Raw genomic sequence first — 15787 nt, 5'->3', positions numbered from 1 at the left:
AATACACCAAAGCATAGAATAATGGCATGTTTCAGCACAGGATGTCATTAGCCCTGTGTCCGCTCCCTGTAAGAGACACCCCATCTCCTGCCCTTTCCACACAAACCTGTATATTGTTCTTTTTCAGACCACTATTTATTTCCACTTGGTGGTGAGTCCAAAGCAAGGGGCATAAATTTAAGCTAGCCAGTAGCAGATCTGAAAGAGAGTTTTGGACGACTTTTATTTAGACAGAGTGTAGTGAGAATGTGGAACTCACTGCCAGAAGTATTGGCTAAAGCAGAAAGTATCATTGTTTTTAAGAGGAAACAATGCATACTTGAGGGAGGGAGTAATATTAGGCTTGTGTGGGGGATATAAACACTGGCAATGACAGTTGGACCGGGTGCCTGTTTCCATGTTGTATCACTCTATGTAACTAATGTTCATCTAATTCTCTTTTAAAAGGCATTTCAGATTCTGCTTCAACCAGATTCATTGGTAAAGTGCTCACTCCACATCCTAATAAAATTTTGTGTGTGTAAATAAATAAAGAAACAAACAAACTAAAAAATTCAAGTCTAACCTCTCCCTTTCCTTTTTTTATGATAATTTTAAATTGATGCTGTCCAGTTACCAACTAGTAGAGATATTTTTATCCCTATATATCACTATCTCAAAAGCCCTCACTCTGAACACCTCTGTCAGGTAACCTCTTAACCTCGCAGTTCAGATCTTGCAGAATTTCCCGTTACTATATAAGGAAAGCTCCCACATTTTGCCAGGAAAGACCTTACACGACAAACAACAGGGAGGTGCACTGTCTCTCCACTTGTGATTGGATTTATCTCTCCATTCACTTTCACTGTGTACCAGGTGTACCATGCGAGTCGGAAAGGGGATTCATCCCGATGGAATACCCGGCTGGTGTCAGGAATTCTCTCCGGATGGAGGGAGCGGGGTGCGAGCTGTGAAAGTGATTCAGCACGGAAACAGGCCGGGACTCATTTACAGCATCGGTGAGTCTTATTGAGAAAGGTCCCAACCCTCAGAGCATGAGATGTTCAGGGATCATAGGCAGGAGGAGGAGGAGAAGGAGGAAAAAGTTAAGTATAAATCAAAAGCTAATTGCGGAAATAATTTCCTGAGATATTTAACAACAAATTGCATTTATATAGCGCCCGCCTTTCACATCAGGATGGCATTCCAAGGCACTGGAAAAAAATCAAACAATTTTTTACTTCAGTGTCCACCTGAAGAATAAGTAGTGCACACTGGTTTAATATCTCAACACAAGGTACCCACAACAATGCAGCACCTTTGCAGCTCTATGTACTGCACTGCACTGGAGTGTCCTCGTGTCAGCCAGACTGAGCTCAAGTCAAGGTGGAGCATCAACCCACAACCTTCTGACCCAGAGGCAAGACTGAGTCAAAATGACCAACTGATTTTGAGTTTGATAACGCAGAGATCTGCATCTATACACTTTTACCTTTCTGCTTAGGTATCGACATCAGGAAGGGTAGAGGGCGCTACAGAGAAACCAACATTGTGACCTTTGCACCACGGTATCTGTTGGACAACAAATCTTCCCACAAGTTGGCATTCGCCCAAAGAGAATTTGCCAGAGGCCAGGTACGTGTATGTGCATGTTTGTGTGTGTGTGTACACGTGTGGAATGTAGTGTGTGTGCTTCCAGGTTACCATCTGCATCCAAAGCAACATGAGAGAAAATAATAAAACTGCCTGAGAAATAATTATCAGGAGGAAGTCCCAAAGCGCTGGGTTATGAAGGTCTAAACCCAGCACTTTGGGATGGCTTAAAAAAAGAAACAAGAATAAATGTCAACGTAGTGTTGGGACACCTCGCCACGTAAAGTGAGACTCCTGCAGGGAGCATAGGAAGTCTGCGTTGCCAGTTTATTAGATTGTGGCCTTTTTTCCAGTCTTTTAGACCCCTCCATTTCAAAGAAAGGTTTCTGTGTTCAATTTTCGCCCTTCTTTATTTGTCATAGCAGCCACGTGAGCTGTGCTCTGAGCTGAGGCCTTGCAGGTCAGTGTGACACACATCGGCTTCCCTGGAGGAAATACACTTTACATCCCTGGGATCCCCCTGCGAGTCCATTTCCCCAACCAGCACTAATTGTGACCTATTGCATGTTGTTTCAGGGAACCCAAAATCCAGAGGGTTACATCTCCACCCTTCCTGGCGCCAGTGTTGTGTTCCATTGGCCGAGGAATGATTACGATCAGCTGCTCTGTGTGCGCCTGATGGACGTTTCCAATTGCACGTGGTCAGGGGGCTTCGAGATCAGCAAGAACAACTCATTCCACATCAACATGAGGTAAGAACAGAAGCAGGGATTCTCTCCGCTCAGCTCCTGTTAAACACTGCAAGCTAAAGGCCAAATGGCTAGGGTGGTCCTAGCTGGACGAGCAATGAGAAGCTTGCCAATGCAAGCTATATGGTTTTGTCTGCTTAAATCCCAGCAGTTTCCCTAACGTACACTCTGGGGTCCCCAAACCTTCGCTCTTACCAACCTGCACCTAATACTCTCCGGAATTAGCTAGGTGGATGCATTTCTCCAGGGACAGAGTGTGCATTCCATTTCAGACACGGAAATGTCCATGTATATGTGGCAAATATATATAGAACTCTGTCTTTCACGCAGTGATGAGTTTTCACGTGTGTTAGTCACCGGGCTGAACAAAACGGAAAGGACAGAACCTCCCAAGCAGGAGACCCGAGGGATTCTGTTTTGAAAGAAGGTTTAAATTAGTTTCTCTGGCATCTGAAGCCCGAAATTCCTCATGGTACAGGATTCCTTATTGGGTCTTGTAGCGTATTGGTTAAAGCATTTGCCTCGCAAGCGAGAGGACCCGAATTCGATTCCCCGGCAGGGCGAAACGTTAGGCAAGTTTCCTTACTCCACACACCTCTGTTTACATAGCAGGAAGTTGGAACCCGTTAGTTAATCGATTGGTGGATCGCTTTTCCAGGGATATTAATCCCTTTTTAAGAATATAATAATAAATTGGTCACTCAATCCATGACTGTTTGTGGGACACTAATGTGCACAATTGGTTGCCGCGTTTCAAAATTTACACTCAATTCACATTACAGTATATCCTCTGAAGGGCTTTGAGATATCTTGAAGCCTTGATAAGGTGCTAATATCAAATGCAAGGACTATTATGGTTTTAGCCATACTCGTATTGTCATTGAAGGTTACAGCCCAAAAATGGCCATTCAGCCCATCAACTTTGCTTCAAACTTTTGCAAAGAAAAAATTATTTGGTGTTAAATTCACACTCAAAAGTGAAGATTAATTCACTATCTAACTGATTGTTTGGGGATGTTCCTGGTGCAAATCAGCTCCTGCTGTGTTTGCCTCCAGGACAACATTGATTTCATTTATGATTGATTTCATACAGTGAAGCACTTTGAGATGTTTCTTTTATATCAAAGTCATCAAGTAAAAAATGTACATTATTATGGTCTTGAAAGAGAAGAAATCACAGAGACAAACTTACAAGAACCCATCAACAATCTTGGCCTGGATAGATGTCTGAAGGCTGTTGACCTGTAGAACTGTGTTTCTGTCCTCCTCGTGTTGGTTTGCTCGTTGCTCAGTTTCCGCCTCAGTCGGGCGCCTAATCAGCTGCTAATTGTTGCTGTTTTCTGCAGAGATACTCACGGAAACTGCCACTTCCTGCATGTTGAGATCACGCTGAAAGGAGCAACGTACCGGATCGCCTTTGGGGACTCAGAGCAGCTGCCCCCACCATTCCGCATCGACAACTTCTCAGAGGTGAGGAACCTTACAACAACAATAACAACAACTTGCATTTATATAGCAACCCTCACACAGAGTAACATCCCAGAGTGCTTACAGCAGTGTTACAGCGCTCTATCTCCATACAGATCTCTATCAGCTCAAACAGGTGGAAAACTTGGAATCTGATGTGAAGGTTTATACCATTGCCAAAAAGTAGGATTCCAACCTGTGTTTAGTTATCAACAGAGTTTGAAGTGAACACTTCCTCCCCCTCCTCAAGCCAAGACCTCCAGGCCATCATCTCTTTTGTGTTGCTCAGTCACTATCTCTCAGACCTGCTCCGCACTCATTGAGTTTGGTCGGTAGTTCATGCAGCAGGACTGAAAGATGCAAGGTGCAAACGTAGGTGGAACTCAAAACCCTGTTAAAACTCTTTTTGACTGTGCCTTTAGACAATGCTCTCAATCTCCCCTTCCTTCTCTTCCTGCCTGATGATACCCCATCATTGAATGGTGAAAAACTTTGATATTCACCCTCCATGTTTATCGCTGAATTCCGTGTTTTGACTTCTCTATTGTGTTAATTTCAGGTCCCAATTATTTTTAACCAGCATGGGGTAGCGGAGCCCAGACTGAAGACAGAGGTGAAACCAGCCACCTCACTAGACTACGCCTGGGATGAGCCCGTCCTTCAGCCTTTCATCACACTGACAGTGAAGGGGGCAGGATCTTCAGAAATCACCTGCGACATGAACGACTTCAAAGAATCCAAACAGCTCTTCTATGAGAATTTCATCTACATTGCTGCTTCTCACACCTTCTCAGGGTATGAGTCATTATTTAATCTTCTCCAAACCTTTCAGAGTTCGGAACTCAGGGAAATGGGGGGGAAGCACAGCAGTTTGATGGTTGAAGGATAGAAACAAACAACTACAAATTACATTGTCTGGAGGATGTCTCCCGCCTGACCTGTCCTAGCATCGGTGGCCGGGCTTTCAGCCTCTCTGCTCCCACACTCTGGAACTCCATGCCACGGTCCCTTCGCCTCGCTTCCTCCTTTGCCTCCTTCAAGGCCGGTCTCAAGATCCTTCTCTTTGACCGTGCCTTTGGTCTCCCTCCCACCTCTCTGCCTTCCTTCACCCCTACACTACCCCTCCCCCATGCTCGGGCCCCGACACTTGACTGTTCAGGGCTTTGGGACGTCCTCCCGACGTGAAAGGCGCTCTATAAATGTCTTTTTGTTGTTGTTGTTGACGTCCCAAGCGCTGGGACGTCAGAAAGCAGAGAGAAGGGCTAAAAATTAGTTTTTTTCCAGTTGGAGCAAGATAGTTAGTGGGTTGCCACAGGGGTCTGTGCTGGGGCTTCTTTTCAAAATACTTTTTTAAACTTTTACCTTTGTTTTTTAAATTCAGAGTGGAGGAACCTTCCGGAAGACCAGTTGCACGAAGCTCGGGAAATAAAAGCATCAGCCGGGCAGAACTGGTCCTGGACATCGTGTCTAAAACAGGCAGAGTGATACTGAAGAAAAAGGTCAAAAACAACAACAACTTGTGTTTATATAGCGCCGCTCACGCAGGGGATTTTCATGAAAAAAGGGGGTGGGCACTGATTCGTGAGGTGTGCCAACACCAAAAAGCATAAAACAAGGCACAGCGACCCTCCCGTATCGGTATCTCCAAAGTCTGATATGGCCCCTTGTGGCGAGGGCACGTGGGGGCAGAGTGCGAGCACGCTCACCATCTCTTGGTGGCAGCTTTCCTCTCCAGGCTCTCAGCGATCACATTGTATGTCTAGTCACGGTGCGGAGTGTGTCTGTGCAAGGAGGAGATAAGCTGTGACTGCGGTGAGAGGATGATGTTTGTGAGTCAGTACCTATACGGCTGAGGTGTGGCTAAGCTCAGATCAGTCAATTCATGGAGGACCAGTTCTGGCCATCACTACAGAGGCAGGGCGGGCAGGAAACATGGAGCAGGCCAGAGCCTGCTGAGCGAGGGAGCGGACAGGTTGATAAGGGGTTAGCAGTAAGTGGTTGGTCAGGGCTGGTAACGTTCTCTCTTAATTCTGGTAACGTGCAGGAGCCGGGGAAAAGATCACAACTTTGGCGAATGACTGTCAGCGGGACCCTGTGCCACGAGGGCTCATCTCCTCCTCACAACCCCAACAAACCCTCCTCCGGTAGACACAGTAACTCCGGGCTGGTGCTGGACATTGCCAGCCTGGCGGGAGTTACAGATAACAGGTAACTTAGACGGGCGAGGGTGGGGTGAGAAATACGAGACATTGGTTCCTATAAGAGCAAGTTTCTTTATTAATCATACTCTTCTTTGATACCATCTGTGTATTGATGGGAAAACACAAACATAAAGTGTGCAGTCAATTCACGTTACAGTCTATTCTGTGATGCGCTATGAGACGTCTCGAAGGATTATTATTATTATCTACAACGCTTTTCTACAGTTCATTTTAAGAACCTTGTTAGCATATCTCAAATTGAAGAATTACAGATTTTTACACTAAATTTTAAGCGTTAATGCTAAAACCGGAAGAAATTCTGAGGCCCTTTCCTTGTCTGTATGTCTTAGTGCTACACCCCATAAATATGTTCTTAACCCATGAGAGGATTCTGCTTTGGTTTTGTATTCACGTAATGATACATCGTGTTAGCGTATTTATAATGAGCTGGTTTCTCCCGTTCTATCTTCCACAGCTGCGAGCCTCTGGTGCTGAAAAAGCCAGACAAGCGACGAGGCTCCACCCAGACCTGGTGTTTCCGGGATGGGCAGCTTGCCTGTGGTATGCCAGGAATGGTGGTACAGGTGAGACGGTGCCATGGATACCTGATGCTGATATATATAGATGCACAAAGTTTAGAAGCTGCTTTTTTTTTTGCACCTAAGTGTTTGAGCCGGTGGTGGAGATGAGAGAAACGCAGGGTGAAGATGGGGCAATGGGTGGTGGGACACGTCACCGTAATATTTATCCTGTTAAAAAGTGCTACCCGGTTTCTGTGCTCTTACTTATCCAGGCAAAGGGCAGGGGTTCAGGCCTGTACGACGGGGCCGAGGTGGTCCTAGGCCCCGAGCCCTCCGCCGGGCTGTTAGAACCAGTACCAGCCGAGCAGCAATTCAGCAACCAGAAACTGAGGCCGGGCTCCGGTGTGCTGGCATTGAGGGTTATTCCTGATGGTCCAACACGAGTTTTACAGGTAACCCAGCTCTGATCAACCACTTACTGCTAACTCTATATCAACCTGTTCGCTCCCTCCGCTCAGCAGGCTCCAGCCTGCTTCAGGTCCCCTGCCCTCCCCACCATCGGTGGTCGGGCATTCAGCCTCTCAGCTCCATCCCATAGTCCCTTTGCCTCACTCCCTCCCTTGCCTCCTTCAAGGCACGTCTCAAGACCCGCCTCTTCAACCGTGTGATCGGACACCCTCCTACCTTACACCCTCTGTTATCCCACCTCACATCCCCAGCTCGGGTCCAAATCCCTGACAGCCCAGCACCTTGGGACAGCCTCCCGACGTGTATAACATTGCCGTATAAATGTCATTTTGTATTGTACTGATTCCATCACAGTATTTTTACAGCACGACCACTAGGGATACTCTTTCCAATAGAGTCATATGAGGTCCCATCTGCCGCTTCGGGTGAGCTTAAGAAGAGACCTTCAAGTCATCCAGAGAATAGAATCTCTGACAAAAGAGTCGCACCACCAGCACTGCACTGCATTGTCCAGCTAGATTGTAAGCTCCAGGCCGATGCAGGGTTTGAGCCTACAACCTACTGGCCCAGAGGCAAGAGTGTTACCAACCTAGCCAAGCTCACATGTAAATGTAGTTTTGGGAGGAGGGTTTCATTCAATTTGTGATTGCAGAACAGCACTGACTCCCATCCTTGATCCTGTTCAATACTTTACTGCTGATTTTTTGTCGTTGATCCAGATTACTGACTTACAGCAGCGCAGAAGCAATCGTTCCCTCACAGGAGCTGAAGACTGTCTGACACCAGAAATCAGCGAAGTTAGAAAGATGAAGAATCTGGAAGCAAAGCAAGAGCTGGAGGTGCGGTACAGCAATGGTTTACATGTGCATTGTATGAAGGCTAAACACCAGGGTTCCTTTATTTGTAACTTCTGTGAGTTTTCAGGTTTTGGTGAAACTGGATGGAGGGATCGGCTTGTCTCTGATCAGCAAAGTCCCCGAGGAGCTGGTGTTCACCAGTTTAACAGTGATAGACATTCATTACACACAGACTGTGGGCAGCCAGATGCTGGAGCTCAGCATTCAGGACATCCAGGTAAAGGCATCTCTCAGACCACACTGACCATCGTGGAGGGAGGGGCCTCTAAATGTTAGCATGTCGTTTCCCAGAACCTCAGTAAGATCCCACACGATCATGAGGTTCAGAAGGCTCTTCAGACCATTTGATTTTGTCCTTCCAAAATCCACATCCTAACCATCCTCCCATTAAAGCAATGAGCTGTTTCTTGCACAAGTCCAGTAACCGAGCTTCAATGACCCTCCTTGGTAACCCTGCTCCAACCAATGATTACCGGGGACAATAGAAAATTGCGGAAATATTTGCTAAAAATTGCAAGGGTTGATTCATGCTGTTGAGGGGTACATTTTAATACTAACTTCCACTTTTTCATGTTATTGATAAAAGTAAAACATGAATAAATAGCACATAATAGATTGTTTCAAAAAGAAATTATTAATTCTTTCTTTAACATGCAGACCCCCAGAGAGAAAGAGATGTAGACACACACACACACGCTCACAGACACAGAATGAGACACACACACATTCACAGAGAGAGAGAGAGAGAGAGAGACAGACACTGAGAGACACACAGACACAGAATCTCATCAGTGGGAGCGAAGCCCATTTCCTGACCAGGCTGCTAAATAGAGACAATTTAAAAGGTTCCAGGGAAGAGCCCCCTATTAAATGTGATTTTTGCATTGAGTGACACAGTGACGTGGACAAATCTCGTCAGTGCATCTTTGGTTGATTTGAGTAAAATAGCCAGGCGTGTTTCATTTATTTTATTGCATGCTTTTAAGATTCTTCTCTTTCCTCTCTCAAGATTGATAACCAGCTCTTAGGAACAACACAACCTATATTGCTGTCCCTGACGCCCAATAGTGTGGAAAATGAGACGGATTATGTGGAAGCGGGACCTGCCGTACAGATCAATGCTATGCAGATCCCCAGCAAGAGCCCACTCACAGAGCTCTTCAAGGTGAGGCTTCACTGAACTGCTGTTCAGGTTCTCTGCCACCTGCAGGACAATTTAGTGGGCAGCCTGGCTCGGTAGCATTCTCACCTCCCTCTGGTTAGATTTTCTCTCTGTCTCTCTCTCTCTCTTTCTGGATTCCAGACCTGCATTGGGAATTGGTTATCTCTGAGACTGCAATGCAGGGAGTAGCTGTGTCTCTGACACTGTAATGTAGTGACTGTTTCTCTGACACTGTGATGCAGTGAGTGGCTGTGTTTCTCTCTGCAGCATCTGATGATCACCGTGCGGAAGCTGTCGGTTCAGATTGAAGAAAAGCTCCTGTTGAAGCTGTTGAGTTTCTTCGGTTTAGGACAGCTAGACCAAGGTACGAGACAAAAAGAATCCTTACATTTGATACAGCGACTTTCACGTCGCTCAAAGCACTTCAGAGAATGTATTGTAAAGTGAAGTGACTGTGTTTTATAAGCAGGTATTTTGCACACAGCAATGTCCCACAAACAGCCATAAAGTGAGTGACCAATTATACCTGGACGGTTGTTGACCCAGGCCATCGGGAAAGAGAAACTCCTTGGGATCTTCAACATCCATCTAAATTCGGTTCAATGTCTCATTAAAATGACAGCACCTCTACCGATGCAGCAACCCTGCTCCCCCCACCGCATGCACCCCCCCCCCCCCCCCCGTGACTCATTGCACTGTCAGCCTCGACTGTGTGAGCTCAAAGTCTTGAGGCTGCATTCTTCTGACTCAGAGGGAAGAGCCAATAAAATGAACCTGGCTTGTTTGCCACACAGTGCTCTCAATTGCAAGCTGTGGTTTTAGCTAGGCAACTTGAGCGGTACCTCCAACCCAGACTCTGGATTGTTTAGGGTTACTGCTGGGTTTTTTAGTGCAGAATTGAGGATAGCACTGATTCTAAATTACCCTTATAATAATATAATAATCCTTGCATTTGATATAGCGCTTTGAAACGTCTTTGAAACGTCTCAAAGCGCTTCACAGAATATACTGTAAAGTGAATTGACTGTGTATTTATGGGTGAAACGCGGCAGCCAATTGCACACAGCAGTGTCCCACAAACAGTCGTGGATTGAGTTACCAAATTATTATAGTGTTTTTATGCTTGAGGGATTATTATTAGGGGTGTGGAGTAAGGAAACTTGCCCAAGGTTTCGCCCTGCCTGAAATGCTGTACACTGACGTGAAAGGCGCTATACAACTGTAATCTTGTTGTTGTTGTTGCTGGGAATCGAACCCGGGTCTCTCGTTTGCAAAGCAAGTACTCTAACCGCTGAGCTACAGAACTCTAAACCCTACTCTTGTATTAATGTCCACATTCTTGTGTCCCAAGTGATCTACCTTGCACTCAATCTGCTGACGCTCTGCTCACTGTCTGATCTGCCTTTCCCTGTGTGATTTTCTGTTCTTTTCACACTATATTAAATGTTCTATTCAGTGCCAGCAACGACATTCTGCATGGTTTCAGCTGGCAGTGCACCTGGGCTTCTTGTGTGCTGGAGGAACAAAAGATTGCGACACTCGCCACCCAAGTGAAATAACTCTCAGTTGATTAGGAAATTCTGTGCTTGGTTACGGAAGACGTTCAAACAGCTTTCGGGCTGATTGAAGAGATAATCATTCATTTTTGCACCCCCAGTCAACCAGGTGCTGAACTGGGGTTCAGCAAAACAAGCAGCATCAGGGATAGTTATGGGACCGTATCCTGGTGAGGGGCGCTGTATAAATGAAAGTTATTGTTGTCGTTTGACTCCTTTCTCCCCTACCCCCATCTCGCCAAAACGATCAGAGGTAAAGCCAACACCAGACAGGGCAGGGCTCACAACCGTAGCCGAGTGAGAAATGAAGATGTCGAAAGTGTGGAAATATAATTAGCTCCTGTGATATTGGAATTTGCATCACTGCAATCCCAGGGGCAGTGAGAGAGAGATAACACTCAATATTCCTGTAATAATAATCCTTGCATTTGAAACAACTCTTTATCACATCTTCGAGACGTCTTTAAGCGCTTCACAGAATATACAGCAGTGTCCCACAAACAATCATGGATTGAAGAGATTATTACGCCCGGGAAAAGCCCATCCGCCAATGGACTAACAACCAGGTTCCGACTTACTGCTAAATTCAGGATTTGCACAGTTTTCAAATGACCCTCAAGCTGCTCTGCATTCCACAGAACAAATCCACAGTGAATATTTAGTTAATTCTATGGAACATCATAAATACAAATCTCTGTAAATATATAAATCCAAAAGTATACCCAACCCATGAGATGTGTTTCACAGCTTCGTAGCCTCACCGTGTGTGAACGAGGGTGCGGAAGTACCACAATGCTGGTGAATTGTACATTTCCACCGTGTTTTCTGGGGTATTCAAGTACGGCTGGGTGTATTGCTTGTTTACTATTGTATTTCTTTATACCACCAAAAAACCTGATAACTTTCACTCCACCACCTTCCGACATGAAATGCGCTATACAAATGTAATGTTGTTAATGAAATCGAAGAGCTGAGTACCTTGGGCAAGTTTTCTTATTCCACACGCCTGATAATAATCCCTCAAGGAAATAAATAAAATAACAATTTGGTCACTCAGTCCACGACTGTTTGTGAGACACTGCTGTGCGAAATTAGCTGCCATGTTTCGCCCACAAATATATACAGTCAATTCACTTTAGTTATTCTGTGAAGCGCTTTGAGACGTCTCAAAGATGTGAAAAGCACTATATCAAATGCAAGGATTATTATTATCATCGCTCAGATTTCCAATGGAAACGTAATTGCTATGACTCCTGCCTCTGTACCCTCTCCCTTCCTCTGGTAGATGTGGAAAAGCCGGATGAGAATGCCCTGGAGCATCACAGTGACCAAGGGGGAACCCTAAAACGCTACTACTTCGAAAACCTCAAACTCAGCATGCCACAAATCAAGATGAGCGTTTTCACTTCCAACAAGCTACCGGCCGACCTCAAGGTGAGTTCCTGACGTGGAGAAAGAGGATGATTTAAACGTTAAATCCCATGGGTGTCCATGTCAGGCAGTTTGTGATCATGCTCACCAGGGGTCGCTATAGTCCTTCTCCTGCAACAGGTCAAATAATCCTGCTAAGTGATGGCTATAGGGAACACCTCCAAGCAAGAGGCAATGAAAGTGCAACAAGCTGGTTTCTTATAGAATCTGTTTTACAGCCCAGGAAACGGCCACTACGCCCGTCCAGTTTTATTCCACCTGAGCCGTCCAATCATAAGAACATAAGAAATGCAAGATGAAAAAAAGACCAAGGTCCATCAAGTTCACCTTCCACCTTCCTGGCGGTCTTACTGTATCCCATAATGTTATTTCCTAAAAGAAAATGATCTAATCTGTGTTTGAAGGAATCAACACTTCCTGCTTCAACCGTCTCCCTAGTTCAACAGTCCAACCCGCTCTCCTCATCCCAGCACCATTCCCTTTAATATTTCAAGCAAACTAGACTAGACAAACTAGACAATGCATTGAAATTACTAATTCCTTTCATGCTGGGAGGTTTTCTCAAAGCACCTCACAGGATTCACTATAACGTGTTGTGACTGTTTGTTTGTAGGCGAACACAGCAATATGGCACAAACAGCCATGAAATGAATGACAGATTTGATCTAATTTTATATAATTCTCATGCAAAAGAATTTCCAGGCTCTGCCCTAGCAGTGGTTTGAATAATTCGTTTGTGTTATTGTCATCAGAAACCCATGAGCAGATGGCATCCCAGAAATTACTCCAGAGATTTCTGTTATTTTCTGATCATATTAAACTCATGATCGATATTTTTTTCTCTTCCTTTCATCATCTTGTGTTTTTGCCCTTTCAATATTTTGAACTTTCCTTCTCCTGTCCTGCAAATGTTAGTGTATTGAGTCCTGGCCAATATTCCTACCTGGTTTAAATGTGTGGTAAATTACTCAAAATTAATTTGGCTTATCTACATGACAAGTCCAATGACCTTCTTCTGTGCTGTAAATTTCTAATTGTTTGCAGGATGTTGCTGGTGTAGGTTAGCTGCGTGTTTGTCTCCCTGATAACATTCTATATTGAGAAAGTTTATTATTTAGTTCCTGATTATAGGATAAAATCAGTCATTCACCTGGCCGTTTGCTGGCAATTGCTGATGCTATTGCTGTGCCGTTTGTCCATAAAAGACAGTCACAACATTTTATGGCAATTAACCAATGAAGTTTAATGGTGTTTCAATGCAATTCAATGCTCAATAATACCGCTTTCTGGGATGAAGTCATGTTTGCGGGTGTGTGGTTGGTATCCATTGTGCTGTTACTCTGTTACAGGCTTTAAAGAGCGTGCTGGGGATCCGCTTGATCCGATTTGAAGATGCAGTGATTCACTTGGACCCTTACACCCGAGTGCACCCGTACGAGACCCAGGAATTTATCATCAGTGACATTCTCAAGCACTTTAAGGAGGTGGGTGTCAACCCGGACCAGCGGGTGGACAAGGCCCGCAATGCAGTCAGTGAGAGTTGAGTTACGTTGATACGCTGTGGAGCAGCACCTCCAACAGCTGATGTTTTAAGCCTAAGAAATGATCGTTGGGTATCAGACCAACAGCAAGGTCCACGTAGATAATCTCAAATTGTGGAAACATATCACCACTTTTTTACTGATGGCTCTGGCAATGCTCAGGTCTTATTATAACCGTTCACCTAAATGCAGGATTTCTCAGTAAATTCCCGTGAATCATAGAATCGTACAGCACAAAAAGAGGCCATTCGGCCCATCGAGTCTGTGCGGCTCTTTGAATAGAGCAATTAATGTCAATCCCACTCCCCGGCCCTTTCCCCATAACCTGCAAACCTGTCCTCCTCAAATACCCGTCCACCGCGTTTTTAAAAGTTGTCATCGAATCGGCCTCGACTGCCCTTTCAGGCAATGCGTTCCAGATTCGAACAACTCGCTGCGTGAAAACATTTCTTCTCCCCTCCCCTCTGCTTCGTTTAGAGACTCTTTTGAATCTGTGACCTCGAGTCACCGACACACCCACCAGTGGGAACAGTTTTTCTCTTTCCAACCTGTCAAATCCCCTCATGATTTTGAAGCCCTCTATTAGGTCCTCGTAACCTTCTCTGCTCCAATGAGAATAATCCCGGCCTCTCAGGCCTTTCATCATCATCACGGTCCCTCATTCCTGGTCCCATCCTCGTAAATCTCCTCTGTGCCCTTTCCAATGCCTTAACATCCTTCCTATAGTGCAGTGCCCAGAACTGGGCGCAGTATTCTAACTGAGGCCTAACCAGTGTTTTGTATCGGTTAATGATAACCTCCTGACTCTTGTACTCTATGCCCCTATTTATAAAGCCTAGTATCCCATATACCCTTTTTACAGCTGTATCTACCTGTCCTGCCACCTTCAAGGATTCATTTACCTGCACCCCCAGGTCTCTCTGTCTCTCTTCACCCCCCCCTTAAGATTGTATTACCGCCTATATTGCTCCCCTCATTCTTTCTACCACAATGCATTGCCTCACATTTCTCCACATTGAAACTCATCTGCCATGTGTCGCCCATTGTACCATTCTGTCTATGTCTTCCTGCAGTCGGCTCCTATCCTTCTCGCTGTTTACCCCCTCCCTAACTTTGTATCTATGAGCTTGGTTAGCTTCAAGTGTGACAGTGGACTTGCAGCACAGTTCAGGCTGACGCTCCAATGCAGGGGGAGAGCTAAAATGTTCGAATTTCCATCTTTCAGGCATCACGTTAAGTCGTGGTGCTGTTTGCCTGTCGTGGGCATTTCAGACATTTAATACATTTGTACAGCGCTCTTCGCACAGGAGAGCGTCTCGGAGCTCAAGCTAGCGTTCCACAAGCTAAATGGTCTTTTCGTTTGAAATCTAGGAGTTGATGAGTCAGGCGACCCGAATCCTGGGCTCGGTTGATTTCCTGGGGAATCCAATGGGGCTCCTGAACGACGTGTCGGAGGGCGTCACAGGACTCATCAAGTACGGGAACGTGGGAGGCCTGATCAGGAACGTTACCCACGGGGTCTCCAACTCCGCAGCGAAGGTACGGCACACCAGCAAATAAAACCATGGCAACTGAGGCCTGAAATAGTAATAATAATAATCCTTGCATTTGACTTAGTGCCTTATAATGCCTTCTAGACATCTCAAAGCGCTTCACAGAATATATTGTAAAGTGAATTTACTGGATATTTTTTGTGGGGCAAAATGCCTCTTGGTTTGAGATGTTTCAGTGCGTTGAGATGCTATGACAGACACATTTTCTCTCTAGCTTGTTTATAGTAGCCTTAAGAACTGTTGACTTAACATTTTTAAGATCCTCCTGAATTTTGGGAAATTCTTATTTTGTCTCGATTCGGAAGCTGGCTTTCCACAAGTCGTTTAAGAAACCAATTTCCTAGTTATGATTAGATTGAAGAATTGTCCAAATTTCTGAACAATTTCAAATTTTATAAAATAATAAGAATTTGCTAGCTGGAAAAAAACAGGTCCATCTAGTTCACCTTCCACCATCCTGGCAGTTGCTTGGCATGCCCCAAACTATATACTGTTCCTGAGAAATTTTAAAGGCTTTAATAAAACCAAATAGAATTTGGGGCCTCTAATGTCGTATAAAGTAAATTTGTTAGTGTACAGATGTTTGTTCTAATCTACGGGATGACAGTTCAGCACAATACTTGGGGGAGGAGGCGTATTGTCTGTCTGATCAAGTGGGTGCTAAAGATCTCGCTTCACGATTGGAGAAGGAGTGGGGGAGCCAACCGGA

The 15787-nt window shown here is 45.1% G+C and overlaps 1 protein-coding gene across 1 annotated transcript in view; it reads left to right on the top strand.

Moving 5' to 3' along the window:
* vps13d (vacuolar protein sorting 13 homolog D) overlaps nt 1–15787 on the top strand; it is a 123548-nt gene that overhangs the window by 67511 nt on the left and 40250 nt on the right. The window contains exons 49-64 of the mRNA XM_042343811.1: nt 856–998; nt 1484–1614; nt 2149–2324; nt 3668–3791; nt 4348–4583; nt 5170–5287; nt 5833–5996; nt 6465–6573; nt 6783–6962; nt 7698–7817; nt 7903–8052; nt 8845–9000; nt 9265–9361; nt 11839–11987; nt 13334–13468; nt 14897–15064. Coding sequence (XP_042199745.1) covers nt 856–998; nt 1484–1614; nt 2149–2324; nt 3668–3791; nt 4348–4583; nt 5170–5287; nt 5833–5996; nt 6465–6573; nt 6783–6962; nt 7698–7817; nt 7903–8052; nt 8845–9000; nt 9265–9361; nt 11839–11987; nt 13334–13468; nt 14897–15064 — 2356 coding nt within the window. The remainder of the gene's footprint in view (nt 1–855; nt 999–1483; nt 1615–2148; nt 2325–3667; nt 3792–4347; nt 4584–5169; nt 5288–5832; nt 5997–6464; nt 6574–6782; nt 6963–7697; nt 7818–7902; nt 8053–8844; nt 9001–9264; nt 9362–11838; nt 11988–13333; nt 13469–14896; nt 15065–15787) is intronic.

This window comes from Callorhinchus milii, unplaced genomic scaffold, assembly GCF_018977255.1.
Source record: "Callorhinchus milii isolate IMCB2004 unplaced genomic scaffold, IMCB_Cmil_1.0 Scaffold24, whole genome shotgun sequence".
Lineage (NCBI taxonomy): Eukaryota > Metazoa > Chordata > Chondrichthyes > Chimaeriformes > Callorhinchidae > Callorhinchus > Callorhinchus milii.
Note: the sequence above shows the minus strand (reverse complement) of the source record. Positions and strands in the feature narration are given on the sequence as shown.